Genomic DNA, 17483 nt, shown 5'->3' on the forward strand with positions numbered 1-17483 from the left:
CCATTTCGTGTTCAATGTTCCAGCTTACTATCTTCCTTTAGAAATTTTTAGAATATCTTTAGATTCTCTTTAGTATTCTACTCCGAATATATCCAATCATTTCTAATTCAGTGGCTTACAAGTGCTTCATCCCGGAGCGTTTTGCATTTGGTACTAAGCAAGCAATGACAATAAGCACTAAAGCAAGCCACCGTGTAATTATAACTCCAATATATAGGATAGAGAGACTATCTTGTCCACATGCTAGCGAACTGCTAGAAGAATGGATAGAATCATCCATCATCCCTCAAGTGTAGGCGGAATATGATCAACACCACTTTGCTCTGCTCATTTTGCAATCATGGATTCCATTATTTCTGAGGAGAATTTACCAGACATTTCTGTCTATAGCCTTCATGCTGATTCAGGCACCAAACTAGGATCCCTACTAGTCATGGTGCTCTTCTGTATGTTTATTGCTATCTACTCGAAACCCTTCTTAAATGCATGTCCTCTTTGATTCATCCATAACATCGTGTTATAATGACTGTTACTAGGGGAGGAAGAACTTCAGAGATATCAATGGTCGGAAAATTAAGGTGCTTAAAGTAGATACTCGCTATAGTCGGTTTTCTCATGGGTCAGTAAGCTAGAGCGCTGATCGAGCAAGTATTAATGTCTTAAGACTCGATGTTTCACGGAAAGGATATCTGATGGCAAATGAAGAGCCATACCTTGTCTGGAATGGTTGGACTCGCGAATTGGTCATCACGCAGCCAGAACATGTACAAGAATTCTACCGAAAAGATGGAAAAGGTTTGTCCTATTGCCCAAAACCTACTCATTTGGTATCTGATAGTTTAGCAGATCACATGAAAGGGAAAAACTTGAATCTTGGTGACGCCTTCGGCCGGTATATCGTGCCCTTGTTCACATTTATGACAGGACCACTGACATTACTTTTAACGACTAGTCTCCTAGGGAAATCTGCTGGTGTACAAGGGGGACAGAAATGGGTGGCTATTCGTGCCCACTTTGACCCCCAGTTTTCCCACTCAGCGAGCATGAACATGCTGGATATGTTTGCTAGGGAATAAATCAATGGGTAACAAATCTGTCGAAAGGCTCTCATGGTAATACTAGTCCGGCATCCATGTTTGTTCGAAATACAGCAGAGGCCTGTCGATTTTTGCCTTTCCGTTTGATTGGAATGATGGCCTATAGAGATGCTCTCGATAGGAAGGTAATCTACTTCTCCATGCGGTAGTTATATGTTTATATCTATTCTGACGTGCAAAGACCTATGAAGAATTAGTCTTGCTGAACGACCTTCATGAGCCATTGATGCTCGATGCCATCTTTGGGAAATGGACACCATACAAATTTTTCAGTTTCTTCCCAACTAAGTTCAGATACCGCTTGAAGAAATTTGAAAGGGCCTGGGAGAAATTAAATGACGATATTCTTGCAAGGGCCCGAGTGGTACAGAATTCTCCTATCCATTTTAGCGTAACTTCAGATGCTAATATGTAAATACTAATAAAGAACCATCTTCGATGTCCCGCTGTTCACATATTCGAGGGTGTCGAATTAGGTCATATCTCAAAGGCAGAGGTATGCGCTAATATTCCTCCAATATCCGGCCTAGCTGACATCTTTCTCAGTTCCTTCAGACAATGTATGAGTTGCTGTTCACAAACATAGATGTGACATCAACTGTGACTTCCTTTCTCTTTCTCAATGTTTCTGCAAATGAATCACTCAAAGCTTCTCTTCGGCGTGAAATTGACTCAGAAAGGAACAAATCTTCCTACAAGTTGAGGGAGTACGTGGAGAAGAAGGACACTCTTCTCCATTTTGCAATCATGGAATCTCTTCGCATGAGTCCTGCATTATGTAAGTCCCATATCACAATGCAGCATCTTCCTTCACGTCTATTGATTCGTTATCTGTTGGAAGGGTTCTCTCTTCCAGAGAAAACTGCAATGGAGAAAATCATTGGAGGCTATCCTATTCCAGCCGACACCCCGACTATTATTGACTGGAAACGACTAAATACTACGCCTGCAATCTGGGGCTCTGATAGTGAACTCTTCCGTCCTGAAAGATTTTTCAGTATATCACCTGCAGCATATCGGTATTCATTTCTCCGCTTTGGGATTGGGAGTAGGCGATGCTTAGGTCAAAATATTGCTATTGTAATGCTTAAGGTAGTTGCGGTCGAAATTCTAGGGCGCTACGTCTTGAAGCTTGGAAAGAACAACGGCATCAGAGATGATCGATTCACAATAACGTCAGAGGCAGATATCCAGTTCTTTCCTATCAGAAGTGAGGATGACGTTGCCAAGTGATCATGGGTATGGCAAGGGGAGGTGATAAATGCAAGTTTAGGCCTGTCACTAACAACCAATACTGAGGGTTCTAACATGGTCTACTGGGGATCTAAGTCCAAAGAACATAGAGTGGTTTATGCAACTAATCATCGTTGTGGTAGCATCATCTTTGACTTATGTATTGCCGCTGTCTACGGAAATCGGATATAGACTTTGATCTCCTCATGTCGGTCAAATCGCTCGTAGTATCTCGGAGCCTCCTCAATATCGATAACTGCACTGGCTATAAAACTTGGATGTGCTCGTCCTGAAGCAATCAGTTCAACCAATTCCGGTGCCACTACTTTAGGGTCGACGACTCCAGCCTCGTATCGCAGGTGTTTTTCAAAGAAGTCAGTGATCGGAAACGAGATGTTTGGTGACAAGGTGTCTCCCAACGGCGCACCGGGGGAACTCTCTTGGGCCATATAGACACCAACTTGGCCTATACCCCCTTGAATGGCGGCAACAGCGACCATATTCTCTGTCACGATGCCCTCGTCTATTATACCGTCACGGTTAACAGCTTCCATGCCAACACAGTCAACAGCCCTTGTGACACCATATGGTTCCTGGTCCAAAATCTGCTGCACGGGATCGGACTCATTGAAGTTTATTGGAATGGCTCCTATGGACGCCGCCCTCTCCAGGCGCAATGGAACATGATCAACAGAGTAAACTCTCGATGCACCTCGGAGGATAGCGGAGTATGCCGAAAGGAGTCCAACCGGTCCAGCTCCAAAAACAGCTACTGTGTCACCAGGTTCGAATCCAGAGTACGTGAGTGCTGACCAGCCGGTTGCGAAGATGTCAGAGACGGTCAAATAGTCCCGTTCGATGGAGGAGTTGGTCGTGTTTGCTGTTAATGGGACAGGGATCAGCGAGTCATCGGCGAAAGGAACGCGCGCGTATTCGGCTACATCATTAGTAAGAGTGTTAAATACCAGGACATGATGATAATACCTTGCAAACCACCTAATCCTGTGCCTCCGCCGAACGAATCCATGGTTGGAGGATGCATGTCCAAGTGGCCCGAGGCTATATTGTCAGGAATCACAACATATTCTCCAACTCTAAGAGAAGACACTGCATCACCAATCTCTGAGATATATCCAATGGCCTCGTGACCCATTTCAAAGGGTGGAGAGCCGCCCTGGACCCCGTGGTACATGTGTAGATCAGAGCCACAGATGGCCGACGTGGTGATACGAACGACGGCATCTGTGTGATTCACGATATTAGGACGAGGCATATCCATTACCGACATTTGGTACGGGTTGCCATTGTAAACAACAGCTCGCATAGTTGTGTTGAGTGACATGATAAGAATTCTGAGAAAAGATGCCCTTGGATTGACTTCGAATAGAAAGGATAGCGACGCAGTATTGGAAGACAAGGGGAAACATTGTATTTATTTGTAGCCTACAGTTCTGCCTCGTGTAGTCGCGCCGGAGATAAGTCCTAGAAATGTAATCAAGCAAATAAGCATTCCATACCAAGGGAGATCAATGCCAAGACCGTAATCATTTAGTCGATATAACTATCCTTGGTGTTTTTAAATGTCTCGTCATCAACCGATATATCCAGCTTGGCTACTATTACTGCCTAGGGAAGGGTTTCCTGATATATGGGTCGATCGTCGTTCTAGTATTGCGTGAGTGGGCCATGGAATGACAGTGGGGAATGTAATCCAGTTGCATATATCCACATGCATCGCTTTCGCAACTCCGACGATGTTCCACCACAGAAGTATAGTGCTCTTTCTGACATGTCCAAACGAGCAAATTGGAGTGAAGCACCGAAGATCGTACGGTCCTATCTTGCTTTGCACTGGAAGGTCCGTGGTCAATATTTCACAGCTTCCAAACACTCATATCTATACTATCTATGCAATTTAACGGTCTAGATTTTCAATACATCCTCCACTCGCACCATCTGTCCTCTCCTCATCGACTCATTCGCAGCAATTCCTGTTGCAATAGACCACGCACCATCAATGTGAGTTGCCGCTCTTCCGAGAGGATCATCTTGGCGTGTGCCAAACAGATCCTCTAGCAGCTGAGGATCCCCTCCTCCATGGCCGCCTGATCCAGTGGGAACCTCTATCTCGACAGGCTTCTCGAACAGGGGTCGCAGAATGATCGTCCGACTCTCTAGTGCACCCTCAAGAGACTGTTCGCCGCCAGAGTTGACGTACGATTGTTCGACGACTTCTACCTCCAGCCGACCTTTGCTACCGTTGAAGTTCACTCGGAAACCCTCCCACGGTGCATACGCAGTCAAGCTGTATGTCAAAACCGAGCCCGAGCGATAGCGCACCATCACTCCCATTGTATCTTCAATGCTGATTCCATCGCCAAAGACGCTCTGATCCCGGTAGTATCCGTCCTCCCACTCTGCATCGAGATACAAAGCCTTCAGCTGCTCATTCTGGTCCAGATGCAGGGCGAAGGGATCATCCCGGGCAGCTTCACTGCCTGACACACGAGAATAGAACTTCTTCTCCCCCCTTGCCTCGGCATTCTCCTTGCCATAGAACCGCAAATCCCCCATGGCAACCACAGTTTCTGGCTTTGTTCCTAACCAAAAGTTGACAAGGTCAAAATGATGTGTGGACTTATGCACTAATAGCCCTCCGCTGTTGCGCTTGTCACGGTGCCAGCGACGGAAGTAATCCGCGCCGTGCGATGTATTGAGCATCCATTCAAAGTGTACCGAATGAACATCACCGATAGCTCCTGACGCCAGCAGCTCTGCAATTTTGCTGTTGTGCGGCGCATACCGATAGTTGAAAGTCACGCGGACCTGGCGTTTGGTGCGGTCGACTGTGTCAATGATCTGGCGACAACGAGGTGCATCAATGGTCATCGGCTTCTCTGTGATGACGTTACATCCCAGTTCCAGAGCGCGAACTATATAGCGGTGGTGGGTGCGGTCGATCGTCGTCACAATGATCTCGTCAGGATGGGTTTCTTCAATCATACGGTCGAAGTCGCTGGCCGGATAAGTAGGCACGCCCGTATGTCCCAAAGCCTGGATCCTGGAGTTTGCATAGGCCATGCGAGTGGTGTTGGTGTCACAGAAGGCTACAAGCTCTGCAGTTACAGGGAAGTCCCGGACGATGGCCGTGTAGAAGAACATGGCCCGGCCACCGGTGCCAACCAAAGCGTATCTCTTCATGGTGTTGAAACCAGTCCGTAATAACAGGTTGCGTGGCTATTAGCTAACTTTAGGTACAGAAAAGCGGCCTTGTATATAGTCCAGGAAATGCGGGGATGCTGGAATGAATTACCCCGACGCGAAGGATCACCTGCACCCATGCAGATCTTAGCCCGGCTAAATACCTGATTTTCCATGAATCACAGCTCGCGATGTAATGCGGGGAAGTAGAACTTCCAAAAATTTCTAGGAGTTAGAAAACAGAGTTAGGATGCTTGACGAGCCATTGCTTCAATTGGGGTAAAAGGATCGTATGGTGTCTTGGCTGCAATGGGATCGGTTAAATATGGACCGACATGGAGGAGTTGGAATAAATAAACGCTGGGAGCACTGACACGGCCAAGCGTAGACAGAAGATTGCTGGCATTTACTCTTTACAGAGCAGTGTCTCAGTATGGTGTCCGATGATGCAAGCCCTCAAGATGCCATCACGGCCGTCAATAACCCTAACCCTGCCAGCAATGACAATAGCGGCCGTCCGACTCGATCAAAGGACGCCAACGATATTATACGAGAAAAGGCGGCACAATTCCTGGCTAACACAGATCAAGATCACTCCTTTACTCTAGAGGAAGAAAACGCGGTTTTGAAACGAATCGACCGTCGCATTCTCCCTCTCCTCTTAGGCGCATACTTCTTCCAGCAGCTGGACAAATCTTCTTTGTCCTACGTATCCATCTTTGGCATTGTCGAGGATGCAAACCTCCATGGTCAGCAGTACTCCTGGTTGGGCTCGATTCTCTACCTAGCTCAGCTAGTTATGCAACCAATTGCAGCATTCCTCTTGGTCAAGGCTCCCACTGGAAAGCTCATAGGAAGTGCCATTCTGCTTTGGGGAAGCTCGTTAGCTATCATGGCAGCGTGTACTGATTTCTCAAGCCTGCTTGGATTGCGATTTACTCTGGGCGCTTTCGAGGCTATGATCGGTAATTACTTGTTCCTTTCGATTCGCGTTCACCTTTATCAAACTGACGTACTGGTCAGCACCCTCCTGCGTGGCCGTGACTCAAATGTGGTGGCGACGAAGCGAACAGACACTTCGCACTGCGCTATGGAACGGAATGAATGGAGTTACTTTTATTGTACGCGTTTTCTCGATTCCAACAAGCTAGACAACATAGATGACTTAATGCACCGCAGGTTGGCAGCCTATTCACCTATGGGCTCGGCCATATCCACAGCGATACTCTATATTCATACCAGGTTTGTGCTTCGATCACCATACCCAAAACGCAACTGACTCCGTGGCAATAGATCATCTTCATGTTCTGTGGTCTCCTCACCGTCGCATACTCCCTGCTCGTCCTCATATTCATGCCAGACTCACCAATGGAGGCGAAATGCCTCAGCGATCGTGAAAAGGTGATCGCCGTTGAGCGACTGCGAGCCAACCAGATGGGCATTATCTCCCGAGAGTGGCGGTGGGATCATGTCTGGGAAACGCTTTATGATCTGAAGACATGGTGCTGGTTTTTCCTGATTGTGACTATATCGTAAGAGTTGCCCCACCCCTGCTACAGGATTTGAGACATTGACATGGAGCAGAATTCCCAGTGGCGGTATCAGCACCTTTGGTAATCTCATCATTAAATCATTCGGCTACAACAGTTTCGAGACGATCCTTTTCAATATCCCCTTCGGCGTCATCCAAATAATTGCCATCATCGGTGGAGGTTGGTTGGCCACGCGGTTCCAGCGGAAGGGACTCGTGATCGTGGGATTTGCAATTGTCGCAGCAATTGGTACGCTGTTAATGATCGTCGTTCCTCGCGATCAGAAGGGTGTCTTATTGTTTGGCTACTATTTGGTTGGCACACCCAAGTGTTTTAAGATTAATATATGCTCACTGGAACAGGTCTCCTTCCTAGCAGCTATCACGCCCTTAGTTTATGCCTGGGAAGCGCAGAATACTGCCGGAGATACCAAGAGAAAATGTACCTCTGCGGTAGTTCTGATTGGGATGTGTGCTGGCAATGTCTGTGCAAATCAACTCCCTTTGTTTTAATATGTGCTAAAGTAAAGCCACAGGTCATCGGTCCCCAGCTGTATTCGACAGATCAAGCACCTCTATATCGACCCGGCCTCATTTCAAATCTGATCCTATTCGTGCTAGTAGGTGTTTTTGCAATGTGAGTACACACCGCTTGGATGAAACCTCGGAACAGACATGCTAAGGTTCGGTCAAACAGAATTACCAATCTCTATTTAGTATACCTAAACAAGAAACACGCCAAGAAGAGACGTGAGATGGGGAAGTCTGCCCAGATTATCGATGAATCCATGTTAGCAAAGAAAGACTTGGGCAGCAAGGCGATGGAGTTGGAAGATATTGAGAATGCACCCGATGATCGTCAACTGGGTGACAAAGGTTTCGCCGATACTACTGACTTAAAGAACGAGGACTTTGTTTTTGTCTATTGATAGTTATCCAGAAATGGACGGATATTAACTCCTAAAAACTGCATAGACAGGTGCAGAAGTTTCAATTATGTGAAAAATGTATACATAAGAAGGCAAATATCTATGAGCACCACGAGTTGAGAATTGTCAGCGATACTGAGACCCAAGGCTACCAGTCCGGCTCACGCTGCGACTCGCAAATACATCAACGTCGTCATCGTCAGGTCCGGCGATACCAACTCGGAAGACACCTTCACACCACTCTGCAAATGTATCAACGTCCCACACGGCATCTTCGCGTCCCTTGCCCTTCTTGCTGACAGGTTTTCCCTTGCTCTTTTCGGAAGATGTGTATTTCCCAAAGAAGTCCTCGTATATTTGTATCACACGATCTTGTACTGCACCGACAAGCGTTTCCTTCATCCGGGAATCATCAAGATAATCATTCAGGATCTTGCGCATTTCCGGAACCTCCTTCTCAATATTCCGACAAGTCGGGTAGATCAACTCTCCGCGTTGGAGATTCCGTGTATCGACAAACTTTGCTGGTAGGGAGGCTGTCATTTTTGTGGCGAACCCGTTGATGAAGTCATTTATAACAGTCCTTAACCGTCCATCAAGTTCAACTTTGGCATCGAGCATGTTCTCTACAACACGGGGTAATAGCCCATGACCAACAAGACGCATAAGATTGCGCGGATTGAAAAGTCCACCACGCTCGCGAAGTTCCCAGAAAGTGCTGGTGACGCCTGAAAAGTCGAATGACACTTCAGGTGCGACATACTCGATATCAAAAGCAACGATCTGCTGTTTGAGGATAAGCAGATGGCTCATGAGGAAGAGCTGTCCATCCGTGGGGCTTGATTTGTTAGAAATCACTGAGCTCGCTTGATGGAGGGAATCGTTTGTCTGGTGGACAATCTGGTGTGCCAGGTCGTCGAAAACGGTAGACTGCATACATTTATCAGTTCACAAAAGCCGTACAACTGAACGGAGGTTCCTATACATTTACCAAGCGATAAATCCTGCTCAACAGCCAAATAGCTTTCCGTAATGTTGGGTACCAACCACTAAAAGCAGCTTGGGATTCAAAATCCCACTTGGAGTCCTGATCAGAGGGGTCCGCTCCGTCTTCACCCTGCTTCGTAGGCTTGGAGATATTCACCAGAGCGTCGGCAGGAGCAATTTTCCGACCTGATATCTGACCTTCTGAAACGGATATCAACCCCTGCTTGTTACGTGCAGGGTAATCGAGATCTTCCGCTCGAGGCTTATACCGCTCAATTTCATCGCGAAGGAAGGCTTGTGCGCGGAACACTAGGCGAGTCTGAACATCCTCCAGGGCTGGCTGGATCAAAGAGTGGAAATCAAGTTGGTTCGCATCGGGGCTTTCTGTTTCCTCATCCTGATCAAACAAATACCGGGTCTGGAGCAGAGTGCACAGCTGACAAAGCCGAATGATCTTATCCTCGTGTATAATTCGTGGCCGGAGATAGTCGTATAGAGGCTCACAGATCGTCTCCAAGAAATCGTACAATCCTCCATACCCATGGAACCATTCACCCCATAAGTCAAATTCATCCAAACAGATACCACGAATATAGCTGATGCTACCACGGGCAAAAGAAACGAGGTCCTTCGACGTACTCGGGGCCTGTGCAATATCACTCAAGTTCTTTTGCACCAGCGGTACGATCAGTTTGCTGCGGATGGCAGCATAATTAGAATGAAGCTCATTTAGGAGGCTTTGGTATTCAGCTTCCGCTCCTTGGTCGGGATCCAAAGGAGGCACAGCTCGCTTCTGGATCTCCAGTCCGATTTGTTTCAATCCTGGCGCACCAACTCTGAACTTTGCATAAAGCAGCGCCGACATAGTGGTTTCGTTGAGCTGCTTATCTGCGATTTTCTTGGAGACACTTAGGTACACATCTCGAAGGGCCGAAACGAAGTGTCCTCGAATTAGGGTGAGGGCTCGTGTGAGAAGCAATCTGTATCTGGAGCGATATACGCTAGCTTCTTTTTGGTCAGGCTTAAAGTGGACAGTTAGCACAATCTGTAGCATTGGTGGAGGGGGGTTCACTAACATGCGTCTCCATATAGTCCAAGCATTCATCTAACCGCCTCAGCATATCGGAGAATTCCTGACTGCGCACTGTATTACCCGCTCCGGGTGCATTGAGTCGCCTTGAAGCAGGGTCCAAAAAGTCATAGTATTGAAGATTTTCCTCAATACCAGTCGCTAACTCCGAGTCTCGTCTCTGGGCCGTAAGCAGCCCTTCGCACTGTTTCTGGAAATTGGAAGTCTGTAATTCCACGGCTTTGAAGTCTTGCGACAGACTGGTGAGAAGATCAAGGGTCGAGGATGTATCAGATAGTAGTGTATCGAGGTGTGATTTCGACATTTGGAGTTCATGGAGGCAGGCTCTATATCGAACAGCTATCAGCATTTCCCGGGCCGTTCCTGGTACATGGCGGGGACATACTGGTACTCATCGTAGCTGGTCTCCAGCAGGCTATCTTCAATATCATGGTACCATTGGCCAAATTCAAGTTCATTATGTATATCGGAGATCGATTCTGGTACTTCAGGGACGGCTTCAGCGGCAGCGATGCCTTTGGCCTGAATCTCCAAGGGTGGTCGAGGCGGAGCCGTTTGGCGGCGGGATCGCTTTCCCGCAGCTTGTTGACGCATCCTGAGATCGAACCCAGCACTGTAAGTCGGAATATATGCTGATAAAATCCCTGGCGCAGAGCAGTCAAGCGGTCATAATGGGGCCATAAGCTGGCGAGGAAATGGTAGCTGCCAATGGAGCTGAACTGTCCTTCGTGGCGGCTTCATTGCGGTATTCTGCCGCTACCTTCCGCTTACGCTATTGACGCAAGTCAGCATCGCAACAAGTCTCGACCTTTTTTAACTCTGTGCCCATCGCTTAAACGCCACCCTATCACGAAACTGCAACATGCGCATTTACATGTATCTATAAGCGCATAATGTGGACAACCCGAGCTCGACAGCCCGCAACGAGCCTCGTCGCCGTTTCTCGCCGCCTCCCTCGAACCGGTACACCGATCGCTATACACTGGCGGAGAACTTATGCCAACGACACCTCAAAACCGTCTGAACAACCCCAGTCTTCATTGAGATGGTTTTGGAATTCCCTAGGTTTTGCAGGAGCGGGTACTACGGCGTTTCTGATTTATTCCTATGCTGTCAAAGGTGGTCAAACCGAACGCTCTGTAACCCCAAAAGCTAGGGACTTTTCGCCCACATCTGGAGAGTTGGGCTTGCAATATGTTCAAAAGAAGAGAAGCGTAAAAAGCCCCGGTGTTTATCTTTGGGGCACCAATTCCTCTCGCGTTGTCGACCCGGAGTCGAAAGAGACTGTTATCAAAACACCCCGCAGATTGGCATACTTCGACGGACAAGTCCTCAGAGATCTGAAGCTTTCGGACAAGTCGGGCGCTGCGATTGATGAAAAGGGAGATTTGATTCAATGGGGAAAGGGCTATTCGAAATCTCACTACAAGCCCACGAAGACATTGACGGGCAAGAACTTGACTTCTCTCTGCATGTCCAGCGACCGGATTCTCGCACTATCGTCAGACGGCAGGGTCTACTCCATACCTATCGCGGAGGCTGACCAACTTTCCGGGAAAAAGGTCAAGGAAAGTTCATGGATACCCTTCTGGTCTGGAAGCTCTGGTGTGAGCTATCGCGTGCTGCAGCCAGGTCTGAAGCTAGGTGAAAAGGTCAATGCTATTCGCGGAGGACTCGAACATGCACTCCTTTTGACGAGCAGTGGCCGTGTCTTCTCCGTAGCCTCCTCGACTGAATCGTACCCCTCGTTCGGACAGCTTGGCGTCCCGGGCCTAACGTGGGCGACTCGGCCAAAGGGGCCTGTGGATACCTGTCACGAAGTCAGGGCACTCAGTGGCTATAAGATTGTCCAAATTGCGGCTGGTGATTACCACTCGTTGGCTTTGAGCAAGGATGGCAGCGTATTTGCTTTTGGTGACAACTCCTTCGGACAGCTGGGCATGTCATTCGACCCTTCTTTGCCGTTTACCGATACGCCTACGCTACTCCCGGTGAGGAATCTCTACCGGGGTAATATGTGGTTTCCTAAGGTGACCGGAATTGCCGCTGGGGGAGCGAACAGCTTTTTGACAGTAGATGTGAAACGAATCGTGGGCCCCGATGAGAATCCTTCTACCATCCGCGACTTAGACCGAGTAACGGCTGACACCTGGGCATGCGGACGGGGCATTTGGGGTGCCCTTGGAAACGGCAAATGGACACATATTCAGGATTCTCCGACGAAGGTCAAGGCGCTGAGCGGTCTGTTCGAGTATGATGAACAATCGAAGAGTCTCTCCCCCATTCGTTTACGTGACCTCGCTGTTGGCACGACACATGTCTCCGCGGTGATGGACAACAAGGTTCACATGAAGGCCTCTCCCACTACGTCTTTGAACGAGACGGATGATTGGGGCTACGATGCCCTCTGGTGGGGAGGCAACGAGCATTTCCAGCTCGGTACGGGAAAGAGGACCAATATGTCTAAGCCGGCATATATCAATTCACCTCCAGAAAATGGAAAGGAAGACGAGGAAGCTCGACTGCAGATCATGCCTCGTCATAAAGCGAAAGCTGGATCTAGGACAGTGAGCATGGAACAACGGGTTGTGTGCGGACGACACGTCTCTGGGATTTACTCTCGTGTATGAAATAGCCATAATCATGTAAATTAGTTTCTTGGATGTGTTAATCTGTACTTATGAATAGTGACGCTGAATTTGTATTGTCCCGTCTGAAATATATTTTCATATCCGTTTCCAAATTCCTAGGAATGTAGCAATGCAGGAATTCAGAGTGATCTTGATTCTAGCCATACAACCATGCACAGATACCGGGATGGAGAAGAAGAACGAAAGTCTTGGAATCATGGATACTCCATATTTTGTACATACCAACACGAAGGTGTCGAAGACGAACAGCGAAGATGCAAACTAGACAAACAGGGCGACTCCGCGGAAGACGCTTGGACCACCGCTTATCCCAAAAAATTTCCAGCGAAGGGAAAAAGAGAATTTCAACCAGAACGCTCTTCGTCCATACTGAATCATGCCCCGCGAAAAGCAGAAGAGAGGCCGCCGTGCGGCAGAAAAGGCCCAGAAGGATGTCTCCAAGCGAAAGCGCGACGACGCGCCCGAAGACCCTGCCGCAAAACGCATGAAGCCGTCAACCGACGAGCAGCACGCCGCGACCGATTTCGTTGAAGGAGCGGACTATATTCCCTTGGATTTGGGGAACGATGTTGAAGGAGAAAAATTTGAGGGCGACAATCAGGAGGTTACTGGCTCCGGTGACATGCCCTTTTATGGTCTTCTGGACAGCGAAGAGCAGGAATACTTTGCGCGGGCCAACGAGGTGCTGGAATTGAACCAGTTCCAGGACACGGAGGAGCGTCGCATATTCGTTGAGAGTGTTTATAAAGAGGCAAGGGGCAAAGAACTCAAGATTGCTTGCAGTCAATCGTGCTCTCGACTCATGGAGAAGCTTATGTCGATGTCCGATATTCATCAGATCCGGAGATTGTTCAGCAAGTTCGTCGGACATTTCTTGCACCTCGTTCAGCATCGGTTCGCGAGCCATTGCTGCGAGACGCTTTTTATAAATGCAGCGCCCGGTGTTACGCAGAAGGTTTCGAAGAAGAAGGGGAACAAGGCAGAAGTTGAAGATGAGGATGAGGAGCCGGAGCCCGAACTGACGCTCGCGGAAATGTTCATGAAGGTTGTCGAAGAATTGGAAGGAAACTGGGGTTATCTTCTGACGGAGCGGTTTGCCTCTCATACAATCCGGGTCCTTCTCTTGGTTTTGGCTGGTGAGCCGGTAGATCTGTCGACAAGTGACTCGGTCGTCGCAAGTCGAAAGAAGGAGAGGCTGGGTCTGTTGAACGACGATCCGCAAGAGAGTACTGTTTCACAGAGAAGGCCAGTACCGGAATCCTTCGAATCGACCTTGAAAAAGATCATGAACGACATGATTGCCGTGCTGGACGACACATATCTGAGAGCTCTGGCTACGCATCCGGTCGGAAATCCCGTGTTGCAAGTGTTGGTGTATCTGGAGCTGTCGCATTTCGGAAAGTCCAGCGCCAAAGACCCAAAGTCCGTCATCAGACGGCTAATTCCGGACGAGCAGTTTGAAGAAGGTACAGAGACCACCTCGTTCACTCGTGGATTGCTCTACGATTCTGTGGGATCCCGGCTCCTCGAAACCATTGTACGATACATGCCTGGAAAGCTCTTCAAGAGTCTCTACAGGAACTTCATGCGCGATCAGATGACCTCCCTCGCGCGCAACCAAACGGCCGGATATGTTGTTCTCCGGGTGTTAGAAAGGCTTGGAAAGGATGACCTTCAACAGGCCGTGGAATCGCTTTCCCCTCAGATTCCGAATCTCATTGAGCGATCGAGAACCATCGTGCCCAAAACGCTCATTGAGCGTTGTATTGTGCGCGGTGTTAATACAACATCACTCGCCGGGGCTCTGGAGGCCTCTTATGACAAGGATCCTGCGCGCCGGTTGAACCAAATGCTTCGGCTTGAGGACGACAGCAAGGAAGATGCGAAAGAATCGGACAAGATGAAAGAACCGACGCCCGGTTCCCGCGCAGCTGAGAAATTGCATGGTTCCTTACTTGCTCAAGCCATGTTGACCGCCCCCGGAAATGTGAGCGGCCTGGTCTACTCCAGTCTGCTTGCGCAATCATCCGACTCGCTCGTTCGAATCTCGAAAGATCCCACCGCATCCCGTGTTATCCAACAGGCTCTTACGGTCTCAACCTCCACCCCGCAGTTCCGCCGACAGTTTGTTTCGCGATTCATTGGTCATCTCTACAATCTTGCGCTTGACAGTAGTGGCTCTCGTGTGGTCGATGCCCTGTGGTCAGCGACCAAGGATATCTTCTTCGTCAAAGAACGGATGGCACAGGAGCTGGCCCAGCACGAACTGGCGCTCCGGGATTCGTTCGTGGGGCGCGCTGTATGGCGAAACTGGTCGATGGATCTCTACAAGCGACGACGAGGCGAATGGGCCGCCAAGGCCAAGGGACTTGACGGAGAGAACACGTCTGGAGAGCGACCTAAGTCGAAGATTGAATTGGCACGAGCTCGATTCGCAGCCAAGGCAGAGGAGGCGAAGGCGAAGGGAGTTGCTGCGAAATGAACGGCTGATGTATAGATAGTAAAGTGTATGTAGTGGGGATAATATTACCCACAAAAAAGCAATATGCTGCAGGATGATCTACTGCGTATCCAAGAGCTTCCTCGCATCCTCCCACCCACGACTCCGTATGTCCTTACTGTATGTCGGTATATCTCCGACACTAGAATCAACCGTCCTCGACTAAATAAATCCCTTCACTCGCAACCAACCAACCAAACCCTCGCGGCCCATGATGTCAGATCGTCGCGGGGTTTCGCAATTTCTCCAGACATCCCACCATGGCCTCGACAGAATCCAACCTGCTGACAAACATGATTGACCCGGTCTGGTTGTGGTTCCACCTGGAACTGTGGGTTTAGCCGACGTTGAATCCGTCCGGAAAGCGGAAGCGATCTCGTCATTGACGTTTCTTCGCCGGTGGGAAACCCCATGGTATTTCTACCAAGTGTCTGATATATGGGTCTATATATTATAAACTCTTATACTCGGTATATATGGCCTCTCTATCGCTAAACCGTGCCGAGGAGGTGCGACAGGTGAGTCGCCTGGCTCGCTAAGCATCCGACCCATCCATACTAACCAACAGCTTCGCCCGCTCAGCTTCTGAGCACAGTCGAGGACCTCCTCATTCCCTTCATTCAAGCCGCCGATGACAACACCCTCGGCCCAGATGCGCTCAAGAACGGCCTCAATGGGACCAACGGAGCCAACGGACACGCACCCCAGCCCACCACGTCCACGTTAGTCGACTACAAGAAACCCGAAGAGCTGCAGAAACTCCTTCAATTGGATCTTCCCGCGCAAGGAACAGGTCAAGATGGACTTGTCGACGTGCTGCGCCAAGTCCTGCGGTTTTCCGTCAACACCTGGCATCAGGGTTTCCTGGACAAGCTGTATGCGTCGACCAACGCTCCGGGTGTTGCGTCAGAGCTCATCCTCGCGGCCCTGAACACAAACGTCCATGTCTACCAAGTGTCACCAGCTCTCACTGTCATCGAAAAACACACCGGGAAGCAGCTAGCGTCGCTCTTCGGTCTGACCGGTCCTCGTGCTGGCGGGATCTCAGTGCAGGGCGGCTCCGCGTCCAACACTACCTCCATCGTGATCGCGCGCAACAATCTGTTCCCTAGCACGAAAAAGGAGGGTAACGGTGACTATCGGTTCGTGCTCTTCACGAGTGCTCACGGCCACTACAGCATTGAGAAGGCGGCCCAGATGCTCGGGCTGGGTAGTAGTTCTGTCTGGGCGGTTCCGGTGGACAAGCAGGGCCGGATGATCGCGGCAGAGCTGGAAAAGCTGGTCCAGAAGGCGCTCCACGAGAACCGTACGCCGTTCTACGTCAACGCCACCGCTGGGACCACCGTCATGGGCTCGTTTGATCCCTTCCACGAGATCGCGGCCATCTGCAAGCGGTACAACCTCTGGTTCCATGTCGACGGTTCCTGGGGTGGCTCGTTCGCCTTTTCCCAGCGCCAGCGACACAAACTCGCCGGCGCCGAGAAGGCTGACAGCATCGCTATCAACCCGCACAAGATGCTGGGCGTCCCTGTGACATGCTCCTTCCTGCTCGCCGCCGACCTGCGTCGCTTCCACCGTGCCAACACCCTCCCCGCCGGATACCTCTTTCACAACGACGACGACAGCGAGGTCGACGACGCCACCGAGTCTGAGCTCGCGACCGATTCACCGGAAGTGTGGGACCTGGCGGACCTGACGCTGCAGTGCGGCCGACGTGCCGACTCGCTCAAGCTGTTCCTCGGCTGGACCTACTACGGCACGGCCGGGTACGAGCGCCAGATCGACTCGGCATGTGATGTAGCCGCGCATCTGGCCACGATGGTCGCGGAGAATCCGAACTTTATCCTCGTCAGTGAGAACCTGCCGCCGTGTCTGCAGGTATGCTTCTACTACGCTCCCGGCGGCAAGCTGCTGCATCCGCGCGGCATCGCGTCGAATGAAAGCGAACGCGGCAAGGCCAACAGTAAGGTCACCGAACGGGTGACGCATGCCATCGTTCCAAAGGGGTTCATGGTGGACTTTGCCCCGCCGAGTGGTGACGAGGACGCAGTTGGGGATGGGAAGTTCTTCCGGTGCGTGGTTAATGTCCAGACGACGAGGGAGACGGTGGAGAATCTTGTGCGGGCGATCGAGGAGGTCGGTCCTGCCATCGTGGATTCCATGAGTGTTCGCAATGCTCCGACTAATTTTCGGACGCTGGGCGAACGTGGCCATGGGCCGGTGGTTCACCACCGGTAGACGGAAAGCGAGTTTATTAAAAATAG

At 49.8% G+C, this 17483-nt stretch overlaps 5 protein-coding genes across 5 annotated transcripts; 2 read left to right on the plus strand and 3 right to left on the minus strand.

Moving 5' to 3' along the window:
• Positions 1 to 2463: 2463 nt before the first annotated feature.
• BDV59DRAFT_83842 (glutathione-independent formaldehyde dehydrogenase) lies at positions 2464 to 3892 on the minus strand. Its single transcript, XM_073697174.1, has 2 exons — positions 3315 to 3892; positions 2464 to 3267 (listed from the first exon to the last, which is right to left on the minus strand). The coding sequence occupies exons 1-2, from the start codon at positions 3670 to 3672 to the stop codon at positions 2504 to 2506; spliced, it is 1122 nt and encodes a 373-aa protein (XP_073551805.1). The 5' UTR covers positions 3673 to 3892; the 3' UTR covers positions 2464 to 2503.
• Positions 3893 to 4106: 214 nt separating this feature from the next.
• On the minus strand, positions 4107 to 5326 carry BDV59DRAFT_169659 (Gfo/Idh/MocA family oxidoreductase). Its single transcript, XM_073688286.1, has 2 exons — positions 4791 to 5326; positions 4107 to 4727 (listed from the first exon to the last, which is right to left on the minus strand). The coding sequence occupies exons 1-2, from the start codon at positions 5217 to 5219 to the stop codon at positions 4254 to 4256; spliced, it is 903 nt and encodes a 300-aa protein (XP_073551806.1). The 5' UTR covers positions 5220 to 5326; the 3' UTR covers positions 4107 to 4253.
• Positions 5327 to 5964: 638 nt separating this feature from the next.
• BDV59DRAFT_198483 (putative MFS transporter) lies at positions 5965 to 7991 on the plus strand (the record flags this gene model as incomplete). Its single annotated transcript, XM_073693163.1, has 8 exons — positions 5965 to 6496; positions 6555 to 6652; positions 6711 to 6773; positions 6825 to 7063; positions 7116 to 7377; positions 7426 to 7545; positions 7599 to 7699; positions 7760 to 7991. 8 exons carry the CDS (start codon positions 5965 to 5967, stop codon positions 7989 to 7991), a joined length of 1647 nt encoding a protein of 548 aa, XP_073551807.1.
• Positions 7992 to 8117: 126 nt separating this feature from the next.
• Positions 8118 to 10662, minus strand: BDV59DRAFT_190885 (Golgi transport complex subunit COG3; the record flags this gene model as incomplete). The annotated part of the gene is made up of 4 exons (XM_073691816.1): positions 8118 to 8921; positions 8977 to 9999; positions 10055 to 10394; positions 10454 to 10662. The coding sequence occupies 4 exons, from the start codon at positions 10660 to 10662 to the stop codon at positions 8118 to 8120; spliced, it is 2376 nt and encodes a 791-aa protein (XP_073551808.1).
• Positions 10663 to 11262: 600 nt separating this feature from the next.
• Positions 11263 to 17457, plus strand: BDV59DRAFT_190886 (uncharacterized protein; the record flags this gene model as incomplete). The annotated part of the gene is made up of 4 exons (XM_073691817.1): positions 11263 to 11282; positions 11375 to 12692; positions 13114 to 15186; positions 15802 to 17457. 4 exons carry the CDS (start codon positions 11263 to 11265, stop codon positions 17455 to 17457), a joined length of 5067 nt encoding a protein of 1688 aa, XP_073551809.1.
• Positions 17458 to 17483: the final 26 nt, after the last annotated feature.

The sequence above is a fragment of the Aspergillus ambiguus genome (assembly GCF_047715705.1).
Source record: "Aspergillus ambiguus strain CBS 117.58 unplaced genomic scaffold BDV59scaffold_3, whole genome shotgun sequence".
Taxonomy (NCBI): domain Eukaryota; kingdom Fungi; phylum Ascomycota; class Eurotiomycetes; order Eurotiales; family Aspergillaceae; genus Aspergillus; species Aspergillus ambiguus.